Consider the following 19,546-nt stretch of genomic DNA (forward strand, 5'->3'; position numbering starts at 1 on the left):
CCCCTCCCCCAAATCCTCTCCCTCCCTCTCCTTTCCCCGACCCTCAGTCACTCCCTCCCTCCCTCCATAACTCCTCTGCGCTCCCTACCCCCTCCGATCCCTCTATTCCCCACTCCTCACCAGTTTGTGAGTGAGGCGGGACAAGCTGCCGCCGGTGGGGCAGGAAGGGGCGTCGCTATCCTGACCGTGGCATTGACTGACAGGAGAAGAGACCAATCTGCGTGGATCCGACTGAAGGAAACTACGCACGCGCGGTTTTCAAGATTTTTAAACCTCGATAACTTTTACAATTTACCACCGATCAGAAGGAAACTTGTTGCTCTCGCAGCACCGGACAACAATGAGTAACCTGGCAAAAATAGTAGCGCTATCACGTACCGTTTTGGCACAAATTGAAAAACGCCGCAAACCGGAAGAGCACAAGATCGGAGGTTTAGTTATGTATAGAGAGATAGAAGATAGATTAGTCAGCATGGCTTTAGAGGGAAATAGGTTTAACAGTTGGAGTGGGAAAGTTAGCACTGTTTCCACACTGTATGAATCTGATTCCACTCACTCCAACAGATTCCAGGCCCATCTCTTTGCAGAGTCTCTCCTGCCAGCTCCCCCATCCAGTACCCCTCCTGCCCCCAACTCCAAACACTCTCCACCCACAGGTTCCCCTCCAGACCCTCTGCTCGAGTCACCTTCCCCTACTTTGTCCACTGTATCACGACCCCTCCATCGATACCTGAGCTTGTGTCTAGTTCTGGAACAGTGGACAAATCCTCCTGGGGTTGGGCTGTTGTTTCCTGGGGTTCCCCAGTTGGTACGGAGTGTGGATCTGTAATAAAGTTTGGACAGACAGTGGGTGTAGTGGGGAAATAATCCTGCAGCTGTGCGGGATGGATGGAGACTGAAGTACACGGCATCGCCAGTCTCTGGTGAACACAACGGCTGTCCAGCCCTCTCCTGTGTCATTGCTCTGCTCCCCTCAGCATTACTCATTGCTCTCCATCAGTCTCTCTGCCTTCATATCATTCTGCCCATCTCCTCTCCTTCACCTCTTCCCCATCATTCTCCTTCCCCCTCTCCAGCGAGCCCACACTCTCCCGCACACCCACTCCTCCAGAAATGTGTGAGAGTTTCAAGTTCCAAACCAAAAATATGACCAACAATTTGTCGTGGACCAACAACATGGAAGCAAATGTCCAAAAACCCACATCAATGTCTTCACTTCCTCAGGAGTCTGAGGAGATTTGACTTGTCTCCAATGTCTCTTACACACGTCTACAGATGCACCATAGGTATCATACTGTGGGGTTACATCACAGCTTGGTTTGTGAACAGCTCTGCCCAATAGCACAATAAATTGAAGCAAGTTGTGGATGCAGCCCAGTCCGTCACACAGACCAGATATCCCAACATTGACTCCATCTACACTGCCCATTACACGAGGAAAATAGCCAAAATAATCATGGGCCTTTCCCATGCCGGTCATTCCTTCTTTTCCCCACACCCGTCAGGCCAGAAGTTACAGAAGCCTGAAAGCACGCACCACCAGACTCAGAAACAGCTTCTTCCCCTCTGTCATCAGGATTCTGCATGGTCCTTCCATTTTCTAGAGCACGGTCCGATACTCCAACCTACCTCACTACAGACACGTGGCTTTTCATTGGAACTGTTGTGGTACAATGCTGAGAGCTATAGTCTGCCATCAGGTACATTTCACTTTGTTCAACCTTCTGTACTGGTGTATGGGTTAATTGTCTGCATGTTTAGTGTTATCTGATGTGAATGGATTACACGGACACAACAGCTTTCCACTGTACCTCACCACATGTGACAACAATAAACCTAAACTACCACAACTCATTACCCCTCCCACTGATCATACATTTCTCATTCTTTGCACCATTTTGCCTCCTTAGTGCCCATAACCCCTCGGCTGTTGCTCTGCCCTGGTCTGATCCTCAGAGAAAACCCACCCCTGCTCACAACCCCAAGTTATAACCCTTCCTTGAAGCCTGCAACCCACCCCACTAACCACTTAATCTCCCTTGCCGATTAAACCCATATGGAGGCACACGGAACTGCAGGAGCTGCTTTACAAAGAAAGACACAAAGTGCTGGAGTAACTCAGCGGGTATGCAGCATTTCTACAGTGGTTTCCTCAACCATCCTCAATCCAAGGGTGAAGTCTGAAGAAGGGCCTCAACCTGAAACGTCACCTATTCCTTTTTTCCAGAGATGCTGCCTGACCCGCTGAGCTACTCCAGCATTTTGTGTCTATCAATCCAAGGGGGATTATTGTCCACTGTTGAACAAACTACTGCCCTCTCCAAAAGCTGGCTGCAGGGTTAATGAGGACAAGCGATAACGTGTGAGAGGACTTGGTACCTGAGGATGTGTCTCCCACTGGGACAGAAGATGGTTCCTGGGTGGATTCTCCAGTCGATGATTCCTGGGTCTGTTTCCCTGTGGACATCTGGTGATCTGGAATAATGGAACAGAGAAACGGGAATGTGGCAACACCACAACAGGTCATCAGACTGGAAAAAGAGTTTGGGAACTAAAGGACTGGAAGCATCATCCAGTCTCTCTTCACCCACTCTCCTTCCGAAACATGTCTCACTCCACGTGACCCCCCCACTCACTGGGGAGAATTTCTGCACAAATGGACTTTAATCTGAGCATGTGTGAGGTTCTGCACTTTGGGAGGTCATGTCATGGAACAGAATGAGGCAATTCGGCCCATCGACTACTCATGTTGGTACGGAGTGTGGATCTGTAATAAAGTGTGGACAGACAGTGGGTGTAGTGGAGGGAATAATCTAGTAGGTCTGCAGGATGGAAGGACACCGTGGTACACGGCTGACCCCACTAACCACTTTAACTCCCTCTTGCATTGCACGCTGGTGCAACGGTGGAGTTGCTGCCTTACAGAGTCATATGTTTGACCCTAGTGTGTTGGCTCGTGCTCGTACTCGCTGGGCAGCTCACTGTTTATCGAAACTAAACCCCACGTAAAGACATAATGATACCTGAGCTTGCAGACCCTGCTGGGTCACTGGTCAAACCCTGACCAGAGCCTTCAGTCGTTGCCTCCTGGGGATCCTGACTCGTGTCCGATGGTGGATCTGGAAGAAGAGAGTAGAGGTGGGAGAGTGAGGGTGAAAGAGTAAAAACACATTGAACAGCTGATCAGGAGAGAAGACAGCTGCAGAGATGAAGAGTCACCAGTCCATGTTAACACACACCAAGTCCCACAGGTGATGGTACACAAAATTGCTGGGGAAACTCAGCGGGTGCAGCAGCATCTATGGAGCGAAGGAAATAGGCGACGTTTCGGGCCGAAACCCTTCACAGGTGAAGTATCTGGCCTTCAACAATGCCCACTCCTGAAACAGAGTCCTCACCACGCTTCTATGTTCCCACTCAACCCTCTCTCCTACAGAGCTGCATTTGATCTCTCCCTCTCTCTCTCCCTCCACCCTCCTCTCCCTCTCTGCCCCGCCCCCTGTGTCAGTCAGTCATCAAATAAATTCTCCTCGAGCTCTCCACTCTCTTTCCTCCTCCACCCTCAATCACCAGTCACCCATTCCCTCCTTACCCATCATTCCTTTCTTCTATACTTACTCATTTCAAATATATCTACTTGCCCACCTATCTCTCTCTCCAAGACCTGCTACCCCTCACTGTTTGAAACTCCTCCACTCAGGGCACATCCCAACTCCTGATGTTGCAGAGAAGATTTTAGACAAAAATGCCAGGACTCGAGGGCCTGAGCCAGAGGTAGATGTTGAGCCGACTAGGACTTCATGAGAGGAAAAGTTCGGGGAAATGCAGTCTTTTCCCAGAGTAGGGAAATGCAGAATCGGAGGAAATAGGTTTAAGGAGAGGGTTTTTTTTACACAAAGGGTGGTAGGTATTTGTAACAAGCTGCAGAAGGAGGTAGTTAACGCAGGTACGATCACTACTTTTAAAAAATAACTAGACTAAGTGGGACCCTGTCACACGGGAGGCCTGGTCCCCCAACGCATCCCGCTGCCCAATGCAATATTCCACCACTCACCCGATTCCCCAACGCAACCCGTCCCCCCAACGTAATATTGCACCACTCACCTATAGCCCCCAACTACGCAGGCATGGCTCATTTCCCCTCATCCCCAGCACTCCCTCCCCTTCCTCTACACCCCCCCTCTTCTTTCCCCTTTCCTCCTCCCCTCCCCCAATCCCTCCCTCCCTCTCCTTTCCCCGACCCTCAGTCACTCCCTCCCTCCCTCCATAACTCCTCTGCGCTCCCTACCCCCTCCGATCCCTCTATTCCCCACTCCTCACCAGTTTGTGAGTGAGGCGGGACAAGCTGCCGCCGGTGGGACAAGAAGGGGCGTTGCTATCCTGACCGTGGCCTTGACTGACAGGAGAAGAGACCAATCTGCGTGGATCCGACTGAAGGAAACTACGCACGCGCGGTTTTCAAGATTTTTAAACCTCGATAACTTTTACAATTTACCACCGATCAGAAGGAAACTTGTTGCTCTCGCAGCACCGGACAACAATGAGTAACCTGGCAAAAAATAGTAGCACTATCATGTACCGTTTTGGCACAAATTGAAAAACGCCGCAAACCGGAAGAGCACAAGATCAGAGGTTTAGTTATGTATAGAGAGATAGAAGATAGATTAGACAGGATGGCTTGAGGGAAATAGGTTTAACAGTTGGAGTGGGCAAGTTAGCACTGTTTCCACACTGTATGAATCTGATTCCACTCACTCCAACAGATTCCAGGCCCATCTCTTTGCAGAGTCTCTCCTGCCAGCTCCCCCATCCAGTACCCCTCCTGCCCCCAACTCCAAACACTCTACACCCACAGCTCCCCCTCAGACCCTCTGCTCGAGTCACCTTCCCCTACTTTGTCCACTGTATCACGACCCCTCCATCGATACCTGAGCTTGTGTCTAGTTCTGGAACAGTGGACAAATCCTCCTGGGGTTGGGCTGTTGTTTCCTGGGGTTCCCCAGTTGGTACGGAGTGTGGATCTGTAATAAAGTGTGGACAGACAGTGGGTGTAGTGGGGAAATAATCCTGCAGCTGTGCGGGATGGATGGAGACTGAAGTACACGGCATCGCCAGTCTCTGGTGAACACAACGGCTGTCCAGCCCTCTCCTGTGTCATTGCTCTGCTCCCCTCAGCATTACTCATTGCTCTCCATCAGTCTCTCTGCCTTCATATCATTCTGCCCATCTCCTCTCCTTCACCTCTTCCCCATCATTCTCCTTCCCCCTCTCCAGCGAGCCCACACTCTCCCGCACACCCACTCCTCCAGAAATGTGTGAGAGTTTCAAGTTCCTAACCAAAAATATGACCAACAATTTGTCGTGGACCAACAGCATGGAAGCAAAGTCCAAAAACCCACATCAATGTCTTCACTTCCTCAGGAGTCTGAGGAGATTTGACTTTTCTCCAATGTCTGCTGTAGCTTTGGGAGCAACAACAGCAGCAGGAGTTTAGCAAGAGATACGACTGATTGGCTCTAGCCCAAGTGGGAGGAGAGAAGTGAAAACAGTTTAAGTACAGGTCAAGGGCAGGCAGACTTGACTCAGAACTGCTGTAGCTTTGGGAGCAACAACAGCAGCAGGAGCTAAGCAAGAGATACGACTGATTGGCTCTAGCCCAAGTGGGAGGAGAGAAGTGAAAACAGTTTAAGCACAGGTCAAGGACAGGCAGACTTGACTCAGAACTGCTGTAGCTTTGGGAGCAACAACAGCAGCAGGAGCTAAGCAAGAGATACGACTGATTGGCTCTAGCCCAAGTGGGAGGAGAGAAGTGAGTCAGTGCTGGGAAAACAGTTGAAATCTGAGGAATTTGGTTTGCAAATTGGTAAATCAGGCGATTTATCAGTCAATTTAAGCAAGACTGCTCTTAGCGAGCGGCAGTGAGTGAGCAGCCTTGCGAGGGAAGTGCCCTGTGAGTAAAGTGTGAGTCTTTGGCTCGAGAGTCTTCAGAGAGGAGGCTGAGGAGAGGAGTACGCAAAACACTGCAGAGGGAGAGACGAAAGAAGGAGATGTCAGGCAAGCTGATTCAGTGTGATGCTTGCAGTATGTGGGAGGTCAAGGACACCGCTGGTGCCTCTGGCTGCTACAAATGCGAAAAGTGCATCCAGGTAGAGCTCCTGAAGGGCCGTGTTGGGGAACTGGAGAAGCAAGTGGATGACCTCCGGTTCGTCCGAGAAACGGAGTCGTTCCTCGACAAGTCTTACAGTACGATTGTTACACCTAAGGTACTGGAAGAGAGAAGGTGGGAGACAGTGAGAACGGGAGGGAAGCATGGAATGCCAACATCCCCGGGTGTTGTAACTCTTGTGAACAGGTTCACCCACTTAGAAGCTGTCAGGACAGAAGAGGTGTTTACACTGGGCGGCGGACTGGCTTGTGATGCGAATAGGGCTGTTGAGCCAAAACCAAAAAGGCCTAAGGCAGGCAACGCCATTGTAGTAGGAGACTCCATTGTGAGAGGTACGGACAGGGGTTTCTGCGGCAACAGACGGGATGCGAGGATGGTGTGCTGCCTTCCTGGTGCCAGGATCCAGGATGTCACGGACAGAGTGCAGAAAATCCTCAAGGGCGAAGGTGAACATCCGGAAGTGGTAGTGCATGTCGGCACAAACGATGTCGGAAAGAAGGGGATGAATATTCTGCAGCGTGACTTTAGAGAGCTCGGAAAAATGCTGAAAAGCAGGACCTCCAGGGTTGTTATCTCCGGTTTGCTTCCAGTTCCTCGTGCTGGCGAGAGCAGGAACAGGGAGATACGGGACCTGAACGTGTGGCTGAGGAACTGGTGCACGGGGCACGGATTTAGATTCTTAGATCACTGGGATCTGTTTTGGGGTAAGGGGGAACTGTACAAAAGGGACGGATTGCATCTTAACAGGTGTGGGACCAGCATTCTGGCAGGCAGGTTTGCCACTGCTACACGGGTGGTTTTAAACTGAATAAGGGGGGTGGGGTGTCGAATGGGCTAGTGGAGGATGGAGTTAAAGGGAAAGGGTTTCTTAAATGTGTGAGCGTAGAGACAGAGGGGTGTAAAATGAGGGTAGAAGCAATAGGTAGCAAGGTGAAAAGTAAAAGTGGCAGGCCGGAAAATCCAGGGCAAAAATCAAAAAGGGCCACTTTTCAACAAAACTGTATAAGGGGTAAGAGTGTTGTAAAAACAAGCTTGAAGGCTTTGTGTCTCAATGCAAGGAGCATTCGTAATAAGGTGGATGAGTTGAATGTGCAGATAGCTATTAATGACTATGATATAGTTGGGATCACGGAGACATGGCTCCAGGGTGACCAAGGCTGGGAGCTGAACATCCAGGGATATTCAATATTCAGGAGGGATAGAGAGAAAGGAAAAGGAGGTGGGGTAGCGTTGCTGATTAGAGAGGAGATTAACGCAATGGAAAGGAATGACATTAGTTTGCAGGATGTGGAATCGGTATGGGTAGAGCTGCGAAACACTAAGGGGCAGAAAACGCTGGTGGGTGTTGTGTACAGGCCACCTAACAGTAGTAGTGAAGTTGGAGATGGTATCAAACAGGAAATTAGAAATGCGTGCGACAAAGGCAAAACCGTTATAATGGGTGACTTCAATCTACATATAGATTGGGTGAATCAAATTGGCAGGGGTGCTGAGGAAGAGGATTTTTTGGAATGTATGCGGGATAGTTATCTAAATCAACATGTAGAGGAACCAACGAGAGAGCAGGCTATTTTAGACTGGGTATTGAGTAATGAGGAAGGGTTAGTTAGCAGTCTTGTTGTACGTGCCCCCTTGGGCAAGAGTGACCATAATATGGTTGAGTTCTTCATTAGGATGGAGAGTGACATTGTTTATTCAGAAACAATGGTTCTGAACTTAAAGAAAGGTAACTTTGAGGGTATGAGACGTGAATTGGCCAAGATTGACTGGCAATTAATTCTAAAAGGGTTGACGGTGGATATGCAATGGAAGACATTTAAAGACTGCATGGATGAACTACAAAAATTGTTCATCCCAGTTTGGCAAAAGAATAAATCAGGGATGGTAGTGCATCCATGGATAACAAGGGAAATCAGGGATAGTATCAAAGCGAAGGATGATGCGTACAAATTAGCCAGAGATTAGCAAAAGGTTTTATAGATATGTGAAAAGAAAGAGATTAGTTAAAACAAATGTAGGTCCCTTGCAGTCAGAAACAGGTGAATTGATCATAGGGAACAAGGATATGGCGGACCAATTGAATAACTACTTTGGTTCCGTCTTCACTAAGGAAGACATAAATATTCTGCCGGAAATAGCAGGGGACCGCGGGTCAAAGGAGTTGGAGGAATTGAGTGAAATCCAGGTTAGCCGGGAAGTGGTGTTGGGTAAATTAAATGGATTAAAGGCCGATAAATCCCCAGGGCCAGATAGGCTGCATCCCAGAGTACTTAAGGAAGTAGCTCCAGAAATAGTGGATGCATTAGTAATAATCTTTCAAAACTCTTTAGATTCTGGAGTAGTTCCTGAGGATTGGCGGGTAGCAAACGTAACCCCACTTTTTAAGAAGGGAGGGAGAGAGAAAACGGGGAATTACAGACCAGTTAGTCTAACATCGGTAGTGGGGAAACTGCTAGAGTCAGTTATTAAAGATGGGATAGCAGCACATTTGGAAAGTGGTGAAATCATTGGACAAAGTCAGCATGGATTTACAAAAGGTAAATCATGTTTGACGAATCTTATAGAATTTTTCGAGGATGTAACTAGTAGCGTGGATAGGGGAGAACCAGTGGTATGTGGTGTATCTGGACTTCCAGAAGGCTTTCGACTAGGTCCCACATAAGAGATTAGTTTACAAACTTAAAGCACACGGCATTGGGGGTTCAGTATTGATGTGGATAGAGAACTGGCTGGCAAGCAGGAAGCAAAGAGTAGGAGTAAACGGGTCCTTTTCACAATGGCAGGCAGTGACTAGTGGGGTACCGCAAGGCTCAGTGCTGGGACCCCAGCTATTTACAATATATATTAATGATCTGGATGAGGGAATTGAAGGCAATATCTCCAAGTTTGCGGATGACACTAAGCTGGGGGGCAGTGTTAGCTGTGAGGAGGATGCTAGGAGACTGCAAGGTGACTTGGATAGGCTGGGTGAGTGGGCAAATGTTTGGCAGATGCAGTATAATGTGGATAAATGTGAGGTTATCCATTTTGGTGGCAAAAACAGGAAAGCAGACTATTATCTAAATGGTGGCATCTAGGAAAAGGGGAGATGCAGCGAGACCTGGGTGTCATGGTACACCAGTCATTGAAAGTGGGCATGCAGGTGCAGCAGGCAGTGAAGAAAGCGAATGGTATGTTAGCTTTCATAGCAAAAGGATTTGAGTATAGGAGCAGGGAGGTTCTACTGCAGTTGTACAGGGTCTTGGTGAGACCACACCTGGAGTATTGCGTACAGTTTTGGTCTTCAAATCTGAGGAAGGACATTATTGCCATAGAGGGAGTGCAGAGAAGGTTCACCAGACTGATTCCTGGGATGTCAGGACTGTCTTATGAAGAAAGACTGGATAGACTTGGTTTATACTCTCTAGAATTTAGGAGATTGAGAGGGGATCTTATAGAAACTTACAAAATTCTTAAGGGGTTGGACAGGCTAGATGCAGGAAGATTGCTCCCGATGTTGGGGAAGTCCAGGACAAGGGGTCACAGCTTAAGGATAAGGGGGAAATCCTTTAAAACCGAGATGAGAAGAACTTTTTTCACACAGAGAGTGGTGAATCTCTGGAACTCCCTGCCACAGAGGGTAGTCGAGGCCAGTTCATTGGCTATATTTAAGAGGGAGTTAGATGTGGCCCTTGTGGCTAAGGGGATCAGAGGGTATGGAGAGAAGGCAGGTACGGGATACTGAGTGGATGATCAACCATGATCATATTGAATGGCGGTGCAGGCTCGAAGGGCCGAATGGCCTACTCCTGCACCTAATTTCTATGTTTCTATGTTTCTATGTCTCTTACACACGTCTACAGATGCACCATAGGTATCATACTGTGGGGTTACATCACAGCTTGGTTTGTGAACAGCTCTGCCCAATAGCACAATAAATTGAAGCAAGTTGTGGATGCAGCCCAGTCCGTCACACAGACCAGATATCCCAACATTGACTCACTCCAACTACACTGCACACTACACGAGGAAAATAGCCAAAATAATCATGGGCCTTTCCCACCCAGGTCATTCCTTCTTTTCCCCACACCCGTCAGGCCAGAAGTTACAGAAGCCTGAAAGCACGCACCACCAGACTCAGAAACAGCTTCTTCCCCTCTGTCTTCAGGATTCTGCATGGTCCTTCCATTTTCTAGAGCACGGTCCGATACTCCAACCTACCTCACTACAGACACGTGGCTTTTCATTGGAACTGTTGTGGTACAATGCTGAGAGCTATAGTCTGCTCTCAGGTACATTTCTCTTTGTTCAACCTTCTGTACTGGTGTATGGGTTAATTGTCTGCATGTTTAGTGTTATCTGATGTGAATGGATTACACGTACACAACAGCTTTCCACTGTACCTCACCACATGTGACAACAATAAACCTAAACTACCACAACTCATTACCCCTCCCACTGATCTTACATTTCTCATTCTTTGCACCATTTTGCCTCCTTAGTGCCCATAACCCCTCGGCTGTTGCTCTGCCCTGGTCTGATCCTCAGAGAAAACCCACCCCTGCTCACAACCCCAAGTTATAACCCTTCCTTGAAGCCTGCAACCCACCCCACTAACCACTTAAACTCCCTTGCCGATTAAACCCATATGGAGGCACACGGAACTGCAGGAGCTGCTTTACAAAGAAAGACACAAAGTGCTGGAGTAACTCAGCGGGTAGGCAGCATTTCTACAGTGGTTTCCTCAACCATCCTCAATCCAAGGGTGAAGTCTGAAGAAGGGCCTCAACCTGAAACGTCACCTATTCCTTTTTTCCAGAGATGCTGCCTGACCCGCTGAGCTATTCCAGCATTTTGTGTCTATCAATCCAAGGGGGATTATTGTCCACTGTTGAACAAACTACTGCCCTCTCCAAAAGCTGGCTGCAGGGTTAATGAGGACAAGCGATAACGTGTGAGAGGACTTGGTACCTGAGGATTTGTCTCCCACTGGGACAGATTCCTGGGTGGATTCTCCAGTCGATGATTCCTGGGTCTGTTTCCCTGTGGACATCTGGTGATCTGGAATAATGGAACAGAGAAACGGGAGTGTGGCAACACCATAACAGGTCATCAGACTGGAAAAAGAGTTTGGGAACTAAAGGACTGGAAGCATCATCCAGTCTCTCTTCACCCACTCTCCTTCCGAAACATGTCTCACTCCACGTGACCCCCCCACTCTGAGTTGGGGTGAATTTCGGCACAAATGGACTTTAATCTGAGCATGTGTGAGGTCCTGCACTTTGGGAGGTCATGTCATGGAACAGAATGAGGCAATTCGGCCCATCGACTACTCATGTTGGTACGGAGTTTTGATCTGTAATAAAGTGTCGACAGACAGTGGGTGTAGTGGAGGGAATAATCTAGTAGGTCTGCAGGATGGAAGCAGACCGTGGTACACGGCTGACCCCACTAACCACTTTAACTCCCTCTTGCATTGCACGCTGGTGCAACGGTGGAGTTGCTGCCTTACAGAGTCATATGTTTGACCCTAGTGTGTTGGATCATGCTCGTACTCGCTGGGCAGCTCACTGTTTATCGAAACTAAACCCCACGTGGAGATATAATGATACCTGAGCTTGCAGACCCTGCTGGGTCACTGGTCAAACCCTGACCAGAACCTTCAGTCGTTGCCTCCTGGGGATCCTGACTCGTGTCCGATGGTGGATCTGGAAGAAGAGGGTAGAGGTGGGACAGTGAGGGTGAAAGAGTAAAAACACATTGAACAGCTGAACAGGAGAGAAGACAGCTGCAGAGATGAAGAGTCACCAGTCCATGTTAACACACACCAAGTCCCACAGGTGATGTACCTGGCCTTCAACAATGCCCACTACTGAAACACAGTCCTCACCACACTTATATGTACCCACTCAACCCTCTCTCCTACAGAGCTACATTTGATCTCGCACTCTCCCTTTCTCCCTCCACCCTCCTCTCCCTCTCTGCCCCGCGCCCTGTGTCAGTCAGTCATCAAATCCCTCCTTACCCATCATTCCTTTCTTCTATACTTACTCATTTCAAATATATCTACTTGCCCCCCCTATCCCTCTCTCCAAGACCTGCTACCCCTCACTGTTTGAAACTCCTCCACTCAGGGCACATCCCAACTCCTGATGTTGCAGAGAAGATTTTAGACAAAAATGCCAGGACTCGAGGGCCTGAGCCAAAGGTAGATGTTGAGCCGACTAGGACTTCATGAGAGGAAAAGTTCGGGGAAATGCAGCCTTTTCCCAGAGTAGGGAAATGCAGAATCTGAGGAAATAGGTTTAAGGAGAGGGGTTTTTTTACACAAAGGGTGGTAGGTATTTGTTACAAGCTGCAGGAGGAGGTAGTTAAGGCAGGTATGATCACTACTTTAAAAAAATAACTATACTAAGTGGGTCCCTGTCACACGGGAGGCCGGGTCCCCCAACGCAACCCGCTTCCCAATGCAATATTCCACCACTCACCCGATTCCCCAACGCAATCCGCTGCCCAATGCAATATTCCACCACTCACCCGATTCCCCAACGCAACACGTCCCTCCAACATAATATTGCACCACTCACCTATAGCCCCCAACTACGCAGGCATGGCTCATTTCCCCTCATCCCCAGCACTCCCTCCCCTTCCACTACAACCTCCCTCTTCTTTCCCCTCTCCTCCTCCCCTCCCCCAATCCCTCCCTCACTCTCCCTCCCTCTCCTTTCCCCGACCCTCAGTCACTCCCTCCCTCCCTCCATAACTCCTCTATGCTCCCTACCCCCTCCGATCCCTCTATTCCCCACTCCTCACCAGTTTGTGAGTGAGGCGGGACAAGCTGCCGCCGGTGGGGCAGGAAGGGGCGTCGCTATCCTGACCGTGGCATTGACTGACAGGAGAAGAGACCAATCTGCGTGGATCCGACTGAAGGAAACTACGCACGCGCGGTTTTCAAGATTTTTAAACCTCGATAACTTTTACAATTTACCACCGATCAGAAGGAAACTTGTTGCTCTCGCAGCACCGGAGAACAATGAGTAACCTGGCAAAAAATAGTAGCGCTATCGCCTACCGTTTTGGCACAAATTGAAAAACGCCGCAAACCGGAAGAGCACAAGATCAGAGGTTTAGTTATGTATAGAGAGATAGAAGATAGATTAGACAGGTTGGCTTTAGAGGGAAATAGGTTTAACAGTTGGAGTGGGCAAGTTAGCACTGTTTCCATGCTGTATGAATCTGATTCCACTCACTCCAACAGATTCCAGGCCCATCTCTTTGCAGAGTCTCTCCTGCCAGCTCCCCCATCCAGTACCCCTCCTGCCCCCAACTCCAAACACTCTCCACCCACAGGTCCCCCTCCAGACCCTCTGCTCGAGTCATCTTCCCCTACTTTGTCCACTATATCGCGACCCCTCAATCGATACCTGAGCTTGTGTCTAGTTCTGGAACAGTGCACAAATCCTCCTGGGGTTGGGCTGTTGTTTCCTGGGGTTCCCCAGTTGGTACGGAGTGTGGATCTGTAATAAAGTGTGGACAGACAGTGGGTGTAGTGGGGAAATAATCCCGCAGCTCTGCGGGATGGATGGAGACTGAAGTACACGGCATCGCCAATCTTAGATTAGATTAGATTAGATTCGGTTTATTGTCATTCAGACCTTTCGGTCTGAACGAAATTTTGTTTCCCTGCAGTCATACATATAATTTAAAAATGGCAAAAACACACAATCAACACAAATTTAACATCCACCACAGTGAGTTCACCAAACACCTCCTCACTGTGGTGGAAGGCAAAAATCTTAAAGTCTCTGTCTCTTCCCCCTTTGTTCTCCCTCTGCGCCGAGGCGACGGTTCAAACTCCGCTGCTGTTGCTGCCTCCGCCACAACTCCAGGGCCGAGTCGGGTCTCCGCCGCCGCCGCTGCCGCTGCCGCCGCCACAGCTTCGGTGCCGAGCCGGGTCTCCGCTGCTGCCGCCGCCCCCGCTACAACTCCAGGGCCGAGCCGGGCCTCCGCCGCTGCCGCCGCCGCCGCCACAGCCCCGGTGCCGAGCCGGGTCTCCTCCGCCGCCGCTGCCGCCGCCACAGCTCCAGGGCCGAGCCGGGTCCCCGCTGCTGCCGCTGCCGCCGCCACAGCTTCGGTGCCGAGTCAGGTCTCCGCTGCCGCTGCTGCCGCCACCACCGCTCCAGGGCCGAGCCGGGTCTCCGCTGCCGCTGCTGCCGCCGCCACCGCTCCAGGGCCGAGCCGGGTCACCGCTGCCGCTGCTGTTGCTGCTACAGCTTCGGTGCCGCCAGCTCCGCCATTAGGCCTCAGCGCAGACGGAGACGGGGAATACGACCGAAGAAAAAGTCGCATCCCCCGAAGGAAGAGACCAAAGCATGTTTCTCCCACCCCACCCACACACATACACAACTTAATAAAACAAAATTAACTAAGACATGACAAAGAACAAAACGAAATAAAAAAAAACAGACGGACTGCAGGTGGGCCGCAGCTGTTAAGCCAGCGCCGCCATCTTGAAGATCTCTGGTGAACACAACGGCTGTCCAGCCCTCTCCTGTGTCATTGCTCTGCTTCCCTCAGCATTACTCATTGCTCTCCATCAGTCTCTCTGCCTTCATATCATTCTGCCCATCTCCTCTCCTTCACCTCTTCCCCATCATTCTCCTTCCCCCTCTCCAGCGAGCCCGCACTCTCCCGCACACCCACTCCTCCAGAAATGTGTGAGAGTTTCAAGTTCCAAACCAAAAATATGACCAACAATTTGTCGTGGACCAACAACATGGAAGCAAATGTCCAAAAACCCACATCAATGTCTTCACTTCCTCAGGAGTCTGAGGAGATTTGTCTTTTCTCCATTGTGTTTTACACACGTCTACAGATGCACCATAGGTATCATACTGTGGGGTTACAGTCACAGCTTGGTTTGTGAACAGCTCTGCCCAATAGCACAATAAATTGAAGCAAGTTGTGGATGCAGCCCAGTCCGTCACACAGACCAGATATCCCAACATTGACTCCATCTACACTGCCCATTACACGAGGAAAATAGCCAAAATAATCATGGGCCTTTCCCATGCCGGTCATTCCTTCTTTTCCCCACACCCGTCAGGCCAGAAGTTACAGAAGCCTGAAAGCACGCACCACCAGACTCAGAAACAGCTTCTTCCCCTCTGTCATCAGGATTCTGCATGGTCCTTCCATTTTCTAGAGCACGGTCCGATACTCCAACCTACCTCACTACAGACACGTGGCTTTTCATTGGAACTGTTGTGGTATAATGCTGAGAGCTATAGTCTGCTCTCTGGTACATTTCTCTTTGTTCAACCTTCTGTACTGGTGTATGGGTTAATTGTCTGCATGTTTAGTGTTATCTGATGTGAATGGATTACACGGACACAACAGCTTTCCACTGTCCCTCACCACATGTGACAACAATAAACCTAAACTACCACAACTCATTACCTCTCCCACTGATCTTACATTTCTCATTCTTTGCACCATTTTGCCTCCTTAGTGCCCATAACCCATCGGCTGTTGCTCCGCCCTGGTCTGATCCTCAGAGAAAACCCACCCCTGCTCACAACCCCAAGTTATAACCCTTCCTTGAAGCCTGCAACCCACCCCACAAACCACTTAATCTCCCTTGCCGATTAAACCCATATGGAGGCACACGGAACTGCAGCAGCTGCTTTACAAAGAAAGACACAAAGTGCTGGAGTAACTCAGTGGGTAGGCAGCATTTCTACAGTGGTTTCCTCAACCATCCTCAATCCAAGGGTGAAGTCTGAAGAAGGGCCTCAACCTGAAACGTCACCTGGTCGTGCCAAACGCATGTAATCACATGCAAGTGGGACAGGCCCTTAACGGACTGGAAGCATCATCCAGTCTCTCTTCACCCACTCTCCTTCCGAAACATGTCTCACTCCACTGACTCCTCCACTCTGAGTTGGGGTGAACGACTGACCACAGAACCATAGATCACAGAGCACGTAACCATACCCAGCTGCCCAACTTGTCCATCTCAACGCATCTAAATGTCTCCCATTTGCCCCTCTTTAGCTCATATCAGTCTAAATCTTTCTTGTCCATGTACCTGTTCATGTGGCGTATAAATGTTGTTATTGTACCTGCCTCATTGACCATCTCTAACAGCTCATTCCATTACCCACCATCCTCTGATGGCAGTTTTCTGGCTGAAAGACTATGAGCATTGAACTTATCACTTCCTATCAAGATTAAACACCTCAATAAGAATACCCATTAAACTCCTGCGTTCTAAGCAATAGTCATAGCTTGCCCAATCAACTCCCTATAGCTCAGGCCCTTGAGCCCTGTAAATTCTCTCTTCACTCTTTCCAGCTTCGTGATGTCCGCCCTAGAACAGGGTGACCATAACTGGATATGATGCTCCAAGTGTGGCCTCACCAACATCTTGTACAACTTGCAAAGGAATATCTAAATGTTTATACTCAATAACTTGACTGATGAAGGTCACTGAACTAAAAGCCCTGTTGCCCACCCTATCTACCTGCGACACCACTTTCAGAGTACTATGTACCTGCACCCCTAGATCACACTGGTCTATAACACTTCCCAGGCCCCTACCAGTCACTGCGACGCCCCCTCCCTCGTTTGATTTCCCCAAACAACATTGGTGGAGTTGAGGAAGGCTGTTAAAGTATACAGTAGATTAGCTACAGAAATATGCGCAGAAAGCACAAGTGGACTTTAATCTAAGCATGTGTGAGGTTCTGCACTTTGGGAGGTCAAATATAAGGGGTAAATATAGCATTAATGTCAATAAGAGCATAGATATAGAGGTTGTAAGTCAGTAACAACCTTAACGTGGCAACACAAGAAGATGCATTGATAAAGGAGGCATATGGTATGTTTGCCTTCATCACTTGGGGCAGTGAGTATAAGAGTCGGGATGTTATGTTGCAGTTATATGGAGCTTTGATGAGGCTGTATTTGGAGGATTCGTTACCATTCTAGGAAGGATATGGAGGCCACCGAGAGGACACAGACGGGATTTACCAGAATGCTGCCTGGATTAGAGCATGTAAGCTATGAGGAGAGGTTGGACAAATCTGGTTTTCTCTGGGTCGTTGAGGGCGAGTGTAGACCAGACGGAAGTAAATACAGTTATGAGGCAGAGACAGAGTAGCCGTTCAGAATGGTTTCCCCACGATGGAAATGTCAAAGACAAGGGAGAATGGTTTTAATGAGGGAGGAGCAAAGTTTAAAGGAGATCAAGCTGCCAGAGGAGGTAGTTGAGGCAGGGACTATCCCAACATTTATGAAACAGACAGGTATATGGTTAGGACGGGTTTGGAGGGATATGGACCAAACGCTGGCAGGTGGGACTAGTGTAGCTGGGACATGTTGGCCGGTGTGGGCAAGTTGGGCTGAAGGGCCTGTTTCCACACTGTATCACTCTATGACTCTAGGTCACACATCTCCCCTTTAACATTATCCACTCCTCAAACACGTTCCACGCCACACTTCCTTGTTCATCCTCGACTCTCTCTTAGGGAGTAATGAGTGGGTCGGTGAGCTGGGACAGGGGACATCCTACAGGGACTTTCACCCCCCCCGTGCTCACTCCACCCCCCCCCCCCCCCCGTGCTCACTCCTCCCCCACGGCGCTGTCTCTTGACAGTGACGTTTAATAATATTTTGGTTCCACACATAGTTCAGCTTGGCAATATGTTAGACATGTACATTGTGGTCACATGGGCCTGTTCCTGTGCTCCACTGTTCTATGTTCCACTATGTTCCAGTTGCTTTTGGTTCGGCACATGGTAACGCAGGAACTGGAGTGATATGTGTATCCAGAGGCCAGTTTAACTTGGCATCATGCGTGGATATTGTGGGGCCAAATGGCCTGTCCCTGTGCTGTCCTGTTCTGTGTGTCATACTCCCCACCACTGATAGCTTGCAGACCCTGCTGGGTCACCGGTCAAACCCTGACCACAGTCTCCACTCGTTGCTCCCTGGGGTTCCTGAGTTGTGTCTGGCGATGGATCTTGGGGAAGGGGGGGGGGGGGGGCACGGAGGGTGAGAAAGTAAAAACGCACAAAATGGCTGATCAGGAGGGAAGTGGGCTGTGGATACGAAGAGTCAGCAGTCGGTGCTAACACCAACACACACCACGTCTCACAGGTCACACATCTTGCCTTGAACATTACACACTCCTCAAATATGGTCCAGCCACGCTTCCTTGTTCCTCCTCGACTCTCTCCTCCCTCCACACCTCACCTCCCCCCGTGTCACACTGACCCCACCCCTATCTCTCACTCCCTCCTGTCCCCACCCCACCCCTCACCTCCCCCACCCCACCCTCTCACCTCCCCTTGCCCCGTGCTCTCCACCCCCACCCCACCCCTCACCTCCCCCACCCCACCCTCTCACCTCCCCCACCCCACACTCTCACCTCCCCCACCCCACACTCTCACCTCCCCCACCCCACACTCTCACCTCCCCCACCCCTCCCCCACCCTGCACTCTCTCCTGCCTCTCCGCCCCGCTCTCTCCTCCCCCCACTTCAAACCTTCTCCCACCCCAACCTCATGTTCCCGAGTCACCCTCCCCTACTCTCCCCCCACTGTCCCAACGACCCCTCCCTCCATCGATACCTGAGCTTGTACCTGGTTCTGGGAAGGTGGACAAATCCTCCTGGGGTTGGGCTGTTGTTTCCTGGGGTTCCCCAGTTGGTACGGAGTGTGGATCTGTAATAAAGTGTGGACAGACAGTGGGTGTAGTGGGGAAATAATCCAGCAGCTCTGCGGGATGGAAGGAGACTGATGTACACGGTGACAACAGTGTCTGGTGACCCCAATTGTCCAGCCCTCTCCTGCACCACTCTGCTCCGCTCCCCTCTCCCTCCATTCCATCATTCCAGCCGTTACTCCACACACACCTTCCGTCTCATTGCCCTCATTTCATTGTAAACTCCCCGCTCCCTCTGTCCCCATCCTAGACCCCAACTTTCCCCCCACTGCTCCTTCACCCCTCTCCCCCTCTTGTCCACTCGCTCCACATCTCCCTCCCATGACCAGATACTGGGGTGGGGGAGGGGACGGGGTGGGGGTAATGAGTGGGTCGGTGAGCTGGGACAGGGGACATCCTACAGGTGAGGTGGGGACAGTTACGGGGTGGGGGAGGGGAGGGGACGTGGTGGGGGAGGGGACGGGGTGGGGGAGGGGACGGGGTGGGGGTGGGGGAGGGGGGGGGGATGGGGTGGGGGAGGGGACGGGGTGGGGGAGGGGACGGGGTGGGGGAGGGGACGGGGTGGGGGTGGGGTGGGGGAGGGGATGGGGTGGGGTTGATGAGTGGGTCGGTGAGCTGCGACAGGGGACATCCTACAGGTGAGGTGGGGACAGTGACGGGGTGGGGGAGGGG

General features: G+C 50.4%; 1 protein-coding gene across 1 annotated transcript in view; it reads right to left on the minus strand.

Annotated features, from left to right (window-relative positions):
- Positions 1 to 19,060, minus strand: part of LOC116975642 (mucin-5AC-like) — a 30,318-nt gene extending 11,258 nt beyond the window's left edge. The window contains exons 1-5 of the mRNA XM_033024970.1: positions 18,781 to 19,060; positions 11,758 to 11,853; positions 4,929 to 5,021; positions 3,024 to 3,119; positions 2,380 to 2,475 (exon numbers count right to left, since the gene is read on the minus strand). Of these exons, the coding sequence (XP_032880861.1) occupies positions 2,380 to 2,475; positions 3,024 to 3,119; positions 4,929 to 5,021; positions 11,758 to 11,853; positions 18,781 to 19,033 (634 nt within the window). The 5' untranslated portion in view covers positions 19,034 to 19,060. The remainder of the gene's footprint in view (positions 1 to 2,379; positions 2,476 to 3,023; positions 3,120 to 4,928; positions 5,022 to 11,757; positions 11,854 to 18,780) is intronic.
- Between the last annotated feature and the right edge of the window lie 486 nt (positions 19,061 to 19,546).

Source organism: Amblyraja radiata, chromosome 7 (assembly GCF_010909765.2).
Source record: "Amblyraja radiata isolate CabotCenter1 chromosome 7, sAmbRad1.1.pri, whole genome shotgun sequence".
Taxonomy (NCBI): domain Eukaryota; kingdom Metazoa; phylum Chordata; class Chondrichthyes; order Rajiformes; family Rajidae; genus Amblyraja; species Amblyraja radiata.